Source organism: Capricornis sumatraensis, chromosome 4 (genome assembly GCF_032405125.1).
Source record: "Capricornis sumatraensis isolate serow.1 chromosome 4, serow.2, whole genome shotgun sequence".
Taxonomy (NCBI): domain Eukaryota; kingdom Metazoa; phylum Chordata; class Mammalia; order Artiodactyla; family Bovidae; genus Capricornis; species Capricornis sumatraensis.
Window position 1 is genome coordinate 12,413,968 of NC_091072.1, and position 12,023 is coordinate 12,425,990.

The following is a 12,023-nucleotide window of genomic DNA, read 5'->3' on the forward strand; positions in this document are numbered from 1 at the left end:
GGAGTAAGCGTCTTTTAATTTCATGGCTGCAATCACCATCTGCAGTGATTTTGGAGCCCAGAAAAATAAAGTCAGCCACTGTTTCCCCATCTATTTCCCATGAAGTGATGAGACTGAATGCCATGATCTTAGTTTTCTGAATGTTGAGTTTTAAGCCAACTTTTTCACTCTCCTTTTTCACTTTCAAGAGGCTCTTTAGTTCTTCTTCACTTTCTGCCATAAGGGTGGTATCATCTGCATATCTGAGGTTATTGATATTTCTCCTGGCAATCTTGATTCCAGCTTGTGCTTCTTCCAGCCCAGCGTTTCTCATGATATACTCTGCATAGAAGTTAAATAAGCAGGGTGACAATACACAGCCTTGATGTATTCCTTTCCCTGTTTGGAACCTGTCAGTTTTTCCATGTCCAGTTCTAACTGTTGCTTCCTGACCTGCATAGAGGTTTCTCAAGAGGCAGGTCAGGTGGTCTGGTATTCCCATCTGTTTCAGAATTTTCCAGTTTATTGTGATCTACACAGTCAAAGGCTTTGGCCTTGAACTTCAGAATCCCTCCTTTCTTCTGCAGTGTGGCTTTGGCTGCATCTGTAACTCTTGAGAGTCCCTTGAACTTCAAAGAGATCCAACCAGTCAATCCTAAAGGAAATTAGTTCTGAATATTTATTGGAAAGACTGACACTGAAGCTGAAGCTCCAGTACTTTGGCCACCTGATGAGAAGAACCGACTCACTGGAAAACACCCTGATGCTGGGAAAGATTGAGGGTAGGAGGAGAAGAGGATGACAAAGGATGAGATGGTTGGATGGTATCACCAACTCAATGGACATGAGTTTGAGCAAGCTCCGGGAGTTGGTGGACAGGGAAGCCTGGCGTGCCACAGTCCATGGGGTCACAGAGTCGGACACGACTGAGTGACTGAACTTAGGTCTAAGGTGCACCCTCCTCACAAGCTGTGCAATGCCAGGATGGGTGTCGTGGCTTCCAGTTGGGTCCAATGCCCCCTCCTGTTAAGACTCACTCACTACACCAGATCGTAGAAAATAAAACTTTTAATTGCTTTGTAATAGCACAGGTGTAATTTAAACTCATACTTTTATTTCATAGATGCTGAATTATCACACAAGAGCTTTGACTGAAACAGTATAGGAATTGTAATGGTTTCAGTTTTACAAAATTGCATTCGGCAGCAGCATCATGGGAGTTTTCATACAATAAAAGACTGGGGTTTGAATAAATAAGAAAAACCCACCTAGAAAACAAACAACGACCCAGACTACAGCTGTTTGTCGAGACTGCCCGAGAATTGTGCTTTCTGGGTTTTGAAGAGCTAGCTACTCTATTGACAATCTAGAGTTGCAAAATCCTGGCTTATAAATACCGTCGGGAGGGGAAGCTATAAATGCGCCTAAAAAGTACTCCCAGGAGTAGGACCCTCAAAGCCAAGTCTTGTGAAACTGTGAGCCTGAACTGGCTTTGGGGGAAATCTTTAATCTCTGGGGAGCTACTGGAGATCCACTGGTGTTTGATATGAAATCACCACAGCAAGGACCGCGGTGGGGGAAAAATCGTATCATTGGACTCATCACCACAGGGCCCTGGGTAAAAGCTCAATGTCCTGTCTCTGGAGGGGATGGTAGGAAGGCCCAAGGCCCGCTCATGGTAGTTGCCCTGTAATTTTCAGGGTCACAGGGTGGTTGATGGCCACATTGGCCACAATGTGGGTGTGCAGGGTTAGGTCGAGCTGGGTCCTGAAGTTGGGCAAAGTTCAAGTTTGAACTCAACTCCTGGCCGTGGCCTAGGCATCTGATCTGCAGGAACATCTGGAATTCTCAAATCTAGTCCAAAGCCACTGCTTGCAGCGAGCTTCCTGTGTCAGACACTAAGTAAGACGCTTTCCATCCACACACATCACACTGGGCGTGCTCTCGCCAGGTCCCCAGGAGGGCGTGGAGATGCAGTGACTTGGGGCCCGTGGGACGACCCGGATTCCTGGATCCGGCTTCAGGTCAGTGTGCCTGGGCCGCCACCTCCGGAGCCTTCAGCTCTGCGGTGGGCTTGTCCGGGGCTGTTTTCTTGGAGTAATCTCGCTCTCCAAAAATGGTGCTTCCTATGCGGACGTTGGTAGATCCCACTTCAATCTGTGGGGGATGAAGGAGGGGCTATGTTAAAAAAAATGAGGTGCAGCAGATGCTGAAGCTGTGTCTCATACGACAATGCAGCTGAAGGACTGTGGGGCAGTGGTCCACCCAAAGGGGTGTTTACGACGTAGGTAAGGATTCCCTCTGCATCTGCAGAGACTGAGGAAGGCGACTGGCACTTAGTGGGCTGGGTGACAGGGGTGGCAGCCGTGCGGGACACAGCAGCGTGACAGAGAGCCGTCTTGTGGCCCACACGCCCTTCTCACATGCTGGGGTTTCAGAGATGAGCAAGCCTCCCTGTGAGTGAGCGAGCAAACGATCGAATTCCATTTTATGTAGAAACACCAACCATTTTTGCATCATGTTAATATACTCTATCTTCCAATTGTGCGACTACTATAGATCCAGAGGAAGGTTTTAGTGTGGTTCTTGGAACTTGATCAAATTAGCCTCCGCTCTGGAAGATCGTGTATGTGAGTTGCTAACACAGCACATCTATCAGTATGTGCTCAGAGCTGCTGCATCCTGGGGGATCTATGCGTACGATCAGACACTTCAGCAGGACTTGGTGTCATATGACCATGCCCAAGCATGAACACAGGGAAACGCCTTTTTAAAAAGCTGCAGTTTCTTTCGATTTTCCTTTAGATCCCACTTAGGGAATTAAACTGAGTTGTGGTATTTTTATTGTTTTTAATGAGGGGTCAAGCTATAATTTCTATACAGTTCATTTGAAAAAAAAGAAGAGGCTGGGGACTTCAGCATAGGTGAGAGACACTGCTGTGTGTGCCTTGATGCGACAGCGAGGCGTTGCCTTTGGACCTGTCCTGCAGGCACCCGAGGGCGCCCGGGAGCCACTCACCGCGTGCTGGAAGTCCACGGACATGCCCATGCTCAGCTCCACCTGCTCAGGGGCGGAGCCCAGCTTCCTGCACAGCTCCTCCCGCAGGGACAGCAACACCTGATGGGGAGACAAGTGTGATGCCGTTTTACCCCTGCCTTCTCCGAGGATGGTGGAGAGGAGCTGAATCTCAACACCTCTGACAGAGACTACTTCTTTATTCCTCGTGGCTTCGAGGCCTGTCAAAATCACAAGTCACTGAAAGGGTTTGTAGTGAACTCTCCTTCTTTCAAGAAACTGTCACTTGTTGGAGAGGAAGCCGGAGCTCCTTTTCTCTGGAGACCGTGTGTCAGGCAGGTTCAGACTACGAGTGAAGGGTCTGTGGGGGCTCGGGGGACCTGTTCCCGTTTTCCGTATGAGGAGTTTAAGAAGCGGGTTATGAAGTAGCATGATAAGAGGCATCCAGAAAGCCTGTGGGGCTGATGGCAGCAGCCAGCCCCCGATACCCTCAGCGGACGTGAGCAGCGCCCACCACCCAGGCCGAGTACCTGGAAGTCTGGGTTCGGTCCTTGACTAAGATCGTGCCCGAAGCTCCCGATGGTCATCAGCCCCACGAACTCCAGTCTGGGGCACTTGGTGTTGATGTGCTCCACCAGGGCCGCCGTCTCTGCAGGGGGCAGGCCATGTTTGCCTTCACAAAAGACAGAAGACCGAGAGGCTCTAGGAAGGCAGAGGAACATCCTTCCCCAGGACAGGGGAGGCGACTCTCAGGCAAGAGGACTTCTTGGAGAACTTGTCCTCAGGACTGAAATGGTGACTTTACACTGAGGTGTCTTTGACTGTGTTGCTCCCCTTCTGACCCGGTCCTGAGTGTCTCAAGGGAAGAGCTATAAACTGGATTCTCTTTATTCTGTCTCAGCATCTGAGTACAGATAGAGTGGAGGGAAAAGGGAAAAAACAAACCCAAAACACTGCTTTTTTAAAATAGAAAGAAAAAAAAATATCTGGAACTTTCCTGGCGGTTCAGTGGTTAAGATTATGTGCTTTCAGTGTGAGGGTGGGGCGGGAAGCCATCGGGTTTGATATCCCTGGTCAGGGAACTAAGATCCTGCATGTTGGGTATGCAGTGGAGCCAAAACATTTAAAAAGAAGAACAAAAAAAAAAACACCAAGAAGACTCACATTGCCCAAACGCCAGATTAACCAGAGAATTATTTTTCAAAATCTGGCACTTCTACAGTTTCATTATTAGTGGACTTGTAAAAATAAAAATGAAGCATATATCATACAGTTTTGATTAGAACTTCGCAAAATTTACCTGATCTTGTTCATTAAAAAACCAGAGAAGGAGCCTGTGGCAAAACATTACTTGTTATGCAGGTATGAGGACAGATTCTGTCCTTCCCTCATTTAACAAAGAGAGATGCTAGTAACACTCCAATCTTTAATTAGGGCAAATGATAGCCATTGATCAAGAAATGCTGTAATGGACTCCATCAGGAATCCGTTTCAGGTTTACCTATCAGGATAAAGTAACGTATAATCTAGGTGCATGTACAGATAATGCTGATTGTTAAGATTTAATGAATGTTTACGTACCAGGCACACACGCCAAGTCCCTACAGTTTTTTTATTTAATGCAGCAGCTCTGTGAAATAAGTGCTCTCACTCTCTCCATTCTAAAAAAAGAGGAGACTGAGGCTCCGGGAGGCTAAGGGCCTTTCTCGAGGCCACAGGGCCAGGAAGTGCAGAACTGGGATGTGGATCCCAGCAGCCTGACTCCAGGCCCCAGGCCTGTTCCTTCAGCCTAAGCTCTATCAGCAAACGACTGGTCTGTAAACACGGATTCTTAGCAAACAGCTAACAAGTAAGATGCACAGGGTCCTGTACCAACAGCTTTACCTCCATCTCCACATTCAAGCCTCGCAACACCCTCGGAACTACCGCCCTGCTATCACTGGCAGGTAAGCAAAAGGAAGGGTAGGAAGGTCAGGCACGTCACTCAGGGTTCCAGCGCTGAAGCGTGGTGGAGCTCAAACCCCAGGTCTGCCTGGTTCCAGGCCCAGGCTCTGATTTCTGTGCTACACTGCTAACCCAAGCACCCTGACTGGTGCCCACAGTGAGTTCTGTTTGATTTTCTCCCAATAATGGAAACACAATTTTTTAAGGTTTGAGAAGTATTACACATGTAAATTCACAGTCTCTTTTGGGAGGGAGGGTGACCTGCAGGAATTTTCAGGATCAAAGTCACACAAGCCCCTTCTTGAGTCTCCTTGCCGGCCTCTTCAGAAACTAAGAACGCATTAAAGAATTAGATGTGGACTGGTTTGGAGGTCCTTGTGCCACCAAGACCCTACATACAACAGCTTACTTAACGGCCCTGTGAGCTCCTTCTGTGACCTACTGCATCGGGTGTTTAGGCCTGCCATCCGTCCTGCATTCCACCATGTCCTAAGGGGAAAAAGTCTGCCACCCCCCGTCTGCTCACTTACTCTCCTCTCCGCTGGTGTTTATCTGGACCATAACCTTTAACCTTTCGGGGGAACCTTTTTTCTGCCACGCACTGTTCACTCTGTCTGCCAGCTTCACAGAATCGACCGTCTCCAGCATGGAGAGGTTGGGGACAGCTGTAACGAGAGGGAGGTGAGGTTATAGTAGCCGTAACTGCTGAGCCTGTACGCCACACCAGAAGCCACTGCAGTGAGAAGCCGGTACAACAGAACGAAGAGTACCCCTCCTGCAGCGACGAAGGCCCAGCACAGCCAAAAATAAACAGATAAAAAGGAAATTATGTTCATTACACAATGAAATGAACCTCAAACAAAAAAAAAGGAAAAGGACAAAAGTATTTCCCGTGCTAGCCAAAAAAATTTATGGGCTTCAATTCCTTCTCGTTTATTTCAAAAACCGCCCAAAAGATACATAATATGTGCTAGGGTAGGTTTCCAAGTATATAATACCCAGCCAACTGTGAGTTCATTTTGTTCTTATCATGATGTTTTCCCTTTAATCAAGAACTAAGATTTCTTTCCCAAAAGAATCCCCAAAGCATAAATGAGGAATAATCTAAAATATTTTCTCTTCCACAGAAGGGACTGTATGTGATACAATGATGAAAAAAACTGTGTCTTCATACTTAGAGTTTTATCTTACCCATCAGTTTGTTGACATTCTGTTTCTGTAGATGGCCAATGAAGTGCCATTTGATTTCAGGACACGAAGACAGAATCTGAAGAGAAAGAGGTGGTCATGTTTAATTCAGAGGGAGGGCTGTGGAGGGCTTCCCAGCTCACACACTTCTCACATTCCTGTCTCACCTTTCTGGTCTAAGGGATAAACCACTATTGCATCTTCAGTCAGGCCCTTAAAGACACTTAGAGAAAAACTGAAGAATTCTGTTTCTCTTCCTTGTTTCTGTCAACTCTCCCCTTCTTTCAGATACCTCCCCTTGAGAAGAAACTGACTAAAGCTTTCAAATCTCAAAAGGATCCAAGGTTACAGCAAGCTTCTAAAATCATCATCTTCAAAAAGCCACAAAGAAAACGGTCTTAAGAGAGAAAATCTAGATGATAAATATTTGGGGCTCACAGCGAATGCAGGCATTTCTACCATCAGCCTGACCTCCTGCTCTGAAACTCAACTACCAAGGTGGGTCTAATGTTCCAACTAAACAGTCAAGATTTAGATACAAAGAATTCAGATTCTACTTACTTGAGGATTTGATGCTTTTTCAAGCAGTTCCTGAACCTACAGAGTGAAAAATAGAGTAAGTCAGAAGCCTGGCACATCTGACTCTTCTGAGGGCAGCTTACAGGCAGGAAAAGGGCCCTCACATACATAGTTCTCCCCGAAAGTGCGTTGCCCGTGACTGTAGGCCTCTATCACCATGTCTGCAGGTTTGGTTTTGCTGACCGCAACTAGCCGGGGCTGGATGGCTGGGAGATCCTGCCAAGAGGAAAAGAGCCAGATGAGTCAATGTTTGGACTTATTATCCCGATAAGTCCTGTAGGGCATCCCGTAGGATGGATCGGCAGAGATCTTTACTTGGCATTTGATAAAATCCACTTTTCCAATACAGTAGGGCTATCAGTATCAAATAACGTTGATGAAATGTCTTTTGTATGCATGGCATCTAAATCTAATATGTTAGCCACCTTAATATCTAGCAGAGCAGAAGGGACTACCCTGGTGGTCCAGGGGTTAAGAGTCTGTGCTTTCAGGGGGCGTGGGTTTGATCCCTGGTCGGGGAACTTAGATCTCACATGTTGTACTACATGGCCAAAAAATAAATACACGTAAAAAAACTAAATTAAAAAAAACATCTAGCAGAACACCTTTCCCTCTCAGGAGAGCTGGGCAGGTAAGTAAAAGCTTTATCTCCTAGGAGTGTGGTCTTTAACCAATATTACCAGTATCATCTGGGTCCCCTCCTGACCCACGGAGTCCTAATCTCAGGATGGAGTCTGAGAGTTTCCTTTAAAACAAATTCTTCAGCTGAGTCTCTTGCATGGCAAGGTTGGAGGTTTAAGAATCACTTAGTTAAGAAAAGGCATCACTCTCTGACTAGAAGGGAGGCCACTTAAAGCTCCTAAAACCCCAAGGTCAACAGTTTTGGAAACTCATTGGGATCCTGGGGTAGTTATCAATACTGTCTACAATATCGCCTCTCAGAAGCAGCCTTAGGGTAACTCTGCAATTTATGTGGCAGAACCAGTGGCAGAGGGGCGTCCCTGGTTAAGAATCTGCCTTCCAATGGAAGTTCCATCTCTGATAGGGGAACTAAGATCCCACATGTCTTGGGGCAATTAAACCGACGTCACAACTAGAGACAAGAGGGCGTGCCACAACGAAGATCCTGGGTGGTGCAACTAAGACCTGATGCAGCCAAATAAATAAAATATTGGAAAAAAAAAGAGAAATGAACCAGTGGCAAAACTGAAGCTTCCCTCCCTCAGTCGGTAAAGCATCCGCCTATAATGAAGGAGACCGGGGTTTGATTCCTGGGTTGGGAAGATCCCTTGGAGAAGTAAATGGCAATCCATTCCAGTATTCTTGCCCGGAAAATTCCATGGACAGAGGAGCCTGGCGGACTATAGTCCGTGGGGTCCCAGAGAGTCAGACTGGTCTGAGCAACTTCACTTTCTTTCAAGGTTAACATCTACTTAAGAAGTGAAGTGAAGTCACTTAGTCGTGTCCACCTCTTTGTGACCCCATGGACTGTAGCCCACCAGGCTCCTCCGTCCATGGGATTCTCCAGGCAAGAATACTGGAGTGGGTTGCCATTTCCTTCTCCAGGGGATCTTCCTGACCCAGGGATCGAACCCAGGTCTCCTGCATTACAGGCAGACGCTTTAACGTCTGAGCCACCAGGGAAGCAAACATCTACTTAAGAGCCAAGCAAAGGCTACGCTAATGCAGGTCTTCTGTCTCCGGGCCAGCACTCTGAGCTCTGACACCATAAATGCTTGAACAAAGAACTTTGATCTCTCTCCATTCAAGCCTGGCTCACTCCACACCATTCAATGTAAAACTTGCACTTGAGGGAGGCAGGTACTGACCTCTAAATAAATAAATAAATAAATAAATAAACAAACAAACTCCAAGAGAAGACTAAATATAAACAAGGGAGGAAAAATCTCCCCCTAAACTGCTTGGGATTGGATGTCAGTTCGCTGCTGCCTCAAACGTGCAAGAGCAGCTCTGGGTGCTCCTCAAGTCGGGTCAATTCACCCTCTCCTTCGCTGGCGCGGCGCTGACATTTACTTTATGAACAATCTACCGGCTGAGACGCTGCCACACACGTGATCCCCGGCAGACCTGGCCTCCTTTGGGCGCTCCTGTAGTGGGCGTCTTCTGCAGTCTCTGGATACAGGCCTGGCCCCTCTCCCCTCTGCCAAGGCTGCTGACCCCTACCACGAAGCGGGATGGACAATGGTCGCGCTGCCTAGACTGATCATTTTCCTTGGATCGCTAACCTTCAGAAAACCTGACAGGAACTGGGGGACCTCCTTAGCCTTCGCTAGCCTTCTGGGGAGGCTCTGCAGCTTGCGCCAATGCTAAGGCAGCGGGCAGGTCCCGCCCCTCCAGGAGACCCCTCTGCGTCACCTTGACGACCCGTTCCCACGCAGGTGTCCCCCTTTCTCGGCGCGGCCGCCCACAGTCCCCGCGCGGTCCCCTTCCTCACCCTCGGCCGCCGCGCCACCGCCTGCTGCACGCGCTCGTTCACTGCTCGCAGAGCGAAGCCGATCCCCAGCTCCGCCGACATGCTGCCAGCTTTCCACATCCCCCAGGGACCAACGTGGAGCCCCGGGCCCCCGCAACCAGGGCAGAGACCCCTTCCGGTCCCGCCCAGCGCGGGTTTCCGTGAGGCCCAATCACCACTAAGCACCGGGTCGTTTTAGCCAATCGCCAGCGCGGGGTGGGACGAAGGTGGTGTGGCGGACAGCCCCGCCCCCAGCGACGCCATCTTGGGGAGGTCGCCGCCGGGGCCGTGTGAGGCTCTTGGGTGCAGCTGGCGTCCTTCCGGGTGCCGCCGCCCGCCGCCCCGCCGCCCCCGCGGAACCCGAGGGATGCAGAGAACCTAGCGTGCTACCAAGGTCTTACTCCTCTAGCGGGGAGACGTGACTTTTATCTCAGATGATTCTTGGGAGGAACCGTTAAGAGAGAGAAAGCTGTTACTAAAGAACTCGGCAGGATTTACATGCATGGCTGTTTTCCTCTGGTTATCCTTCAACTCTGTGCTGCCCGCTGTAAGCCACATGTGTAATTTAAATGTTTGGAATGAGTGAGTGAAGTCGCTCAGTCGTGTCCGCTCTTTGCGACCCCGTGGACTGTAGCCTACCAGGCCCCTCCGTTCATGACATTTTCTAGGCAAGAATACTGGAGTGGGTTGCCATTTCCTTCTCCAGGAGATCTTCCCGACCCCGGGATTGAACCCAGGTCTCCCACATTATAGGATGTTTTACCATCTGAGCCACCAGGGAAGTCTGGTAGTAACTAGCTAAATGCAAATTAAAGCCATAGGCACACACACAAATATATTTGTCCTCTAAAGATGTACAAGTTGAGAGTTGCAAATTTATTGGGGGCAAGATGAGGTGCCCAGGAGGCGGCAGCTCAAGATACTGAGCTGCTGCTGCTGTCGCTTCACTCATGTCCGACTCTGTGCGACCCCATAGAGGGTCTACCCCGGGCTACCCCGTCCCTGGGATTCTCCAGGCAAGAACACAGGAGTGGGTTGCCATTGCCTTCTCCCAGATAGTTGAGGGACTGCTCCAAAGAGGTAGTGGAGGAAGGCCAATATATAAGATTTTGGTGCAGGGGAAATTCAGTGCAATCGCTTTGTAAGAGTTTTTCCCCCTAGTGAGGAGGATCTGATGCCACCATGAAGGGATTTTATGCTTTTCTAGATAAGAGGAGATGAAAGGATCAGGATCATAAAACCTGTTCCTGAAAATATCCACCTATCTAAAGACCTGTGCCATCAGATTCCCTGGAGCACAGAGTACCTCACTACCCTGAACTCCCTCAGGGGGTGCTGAAGGTCAACAGCTGCTTGCATCTCATCATATCTAGAAAAGCACTAAATCTCTTCATGAGGACAACAGATACTGGCTGAATATCTTATGTAAAGTGAGTTCCCTGGTGGCTCAGATGGTAAAGCGTCTGCCTACAATGTGGGAGACCTGGGTTCGATCCCTGGGTCGAGAAGATCCCCTAGAGAAGGAAATGGCAACCTACTCCAGTACTCCTGCCTGGAGAATCCCATGGATGGAGGAGCCTGGTGGGCTAAAGTCCATGGGGTCGCAGAGTTGGACACAACTGAGCGACTTACACGACTGAGCGACTTCACTTTCACTTTCTTTCACTTTTCGACAAAATCTTATATATTGAGCTTCCCCCACTGCCTCTTGGGAGCAGTCTCTCAGAGCTATCGGAGGAGGTGCTGCCTCCCAGGCTGCAATCCTCAGTTTGCCCCAAATAAAACTCAACTTGTAGCACTAAAGTTGTGCATCATTTTTAGTTGACAGTCACAACCCTTAGACAGTCAGTTCAGTTCAGTTCAGTTGCTCAGTTGTGTCCAACTCTTTGCGACCCCATGAATTGCAGCACGCCAGGCCTCCCTGTCCATCACCAACTCCCGGAGTTCACTCAGACTCACGTCCATTGAGCCCGTGATGCCATCCAGCCATCTCATCCTCTGTCGTCCCCTTCTCCTCCTGCCCCCAATCCCTCCCAGCATCAGAGTCTTTTCCAGTGAGTCAACTCTTCTCATGAGGTGGCCAAAGTACTGGAGTTTCAGCTTTAGCATCAGTCCTTCCAAAGAAATCCCAGGGCTGATCTCCTTCAGAATGGACTGGTTGGATCTCCTCGCAGTCCAAGGGACTCTCAAGAGTCTTCTCCAACACCACAGTTCAAAAGCATCAATTCTTCGGCGCTCAGCCTTACTTCACAGTCCAACTCTCACATCCATACATGACCACAGGAAAAACCATAGCCTTGACTAAACGGACCTTAGTCGGCAAAGTAATGTCTCTGCTTTTGAATATACTATCTAGGTTGGTCATAACTTTTCTGCCAAGGAGTAAGTGTCTTTTAATTTCATGGCTGCAATCACCATCTGCAGTGATCTGACACTGTTTCCACTGTTTCCCCATCTATTTCCCATAAAGTGATGAGACCAGATGCCATGATCTTCGTTTTCTGAATGTTGAGCTTTAAGCCACCTTTTTCACTCTCCTCTTTCACTTTCATCAAGAGCCTTTTTAGTTCCTCTTCACTTTCTGCCATAAGGGTGGTGTCATCTGCATATCTGAGGTTATTGATATTTCTCCCGGCAATCTTGATTCCAGCTTGTGTTTCTTCCAGTCCAGTGTTTCTCATGATGTATTCTGCATAGAAGTTAAATAAGCAGGGTGACAATATACAGCCTTGATGTACTCCTTTTCCTATTTGGAACCAGTCTGTTGTTCCATGTCCAGTTCTAACTGTTGCTTCCTGACCTGCGTACAGATTTCTCAAGAGGCAGGTCAGGTGGTCTGCCTCT

The 12,023-nt window shown here is 48.4% G+C and overlaps 1 protein-coding gene across 4 annotated transcripts; it reads right to left on the bottom strand.

Moving 5' to 3' along the window:
• Positions 1 to 1,211: 1,211 nt before the first annotated feature.
• PLPBP (pyridoxal phosphate binding protein) lies at positions 1,212 to 9,277 on the bottom strand. 4 transcript variants are annotated; one of them, XM_068971120.1, is made up of 8 exons: positions 9,162 to 9,277; positions 6,815 to 6,922; positions 6,689 to 6,718; positions 6,131 to 6,206; positions 5,470 to 5,604; positions 3,526 to 3,668; positions 2,999 to 3,097; positions 1,212 to 2,136 (listed from the first exon to the last, which is right to left on the bottom strand). In XM_068971120.1, the coding sequence occupies exons 1-8, from the start codon at positions 9,258 to 9,260 to the stop codon at positions 2,005 to 2,007; spliced, it is 822 nt and encodes a 273-aa protein (XP_068827221.1). In that variant the 5' UTR covers positions 9,261 to 9,277; the 3' UTR covers positions 1,212 to 2,004. The 4 variants fall into 4 exon arrangements, with proteins under 4 accessions (XP_068827221.1, XP_068827220.1, XP_068827218.1 ...); XM_068971119.1 differs by having other exon boundaries at positions 6,689 to 6,724; XM_068971117.1 differs by having other exon boundaries at positions 3,526 to 3,695; positions 6,689 to 6,724.
• Between the last annotated feature and the right edge of the window lie 2,746 nt (positions 9,278 to 12,023).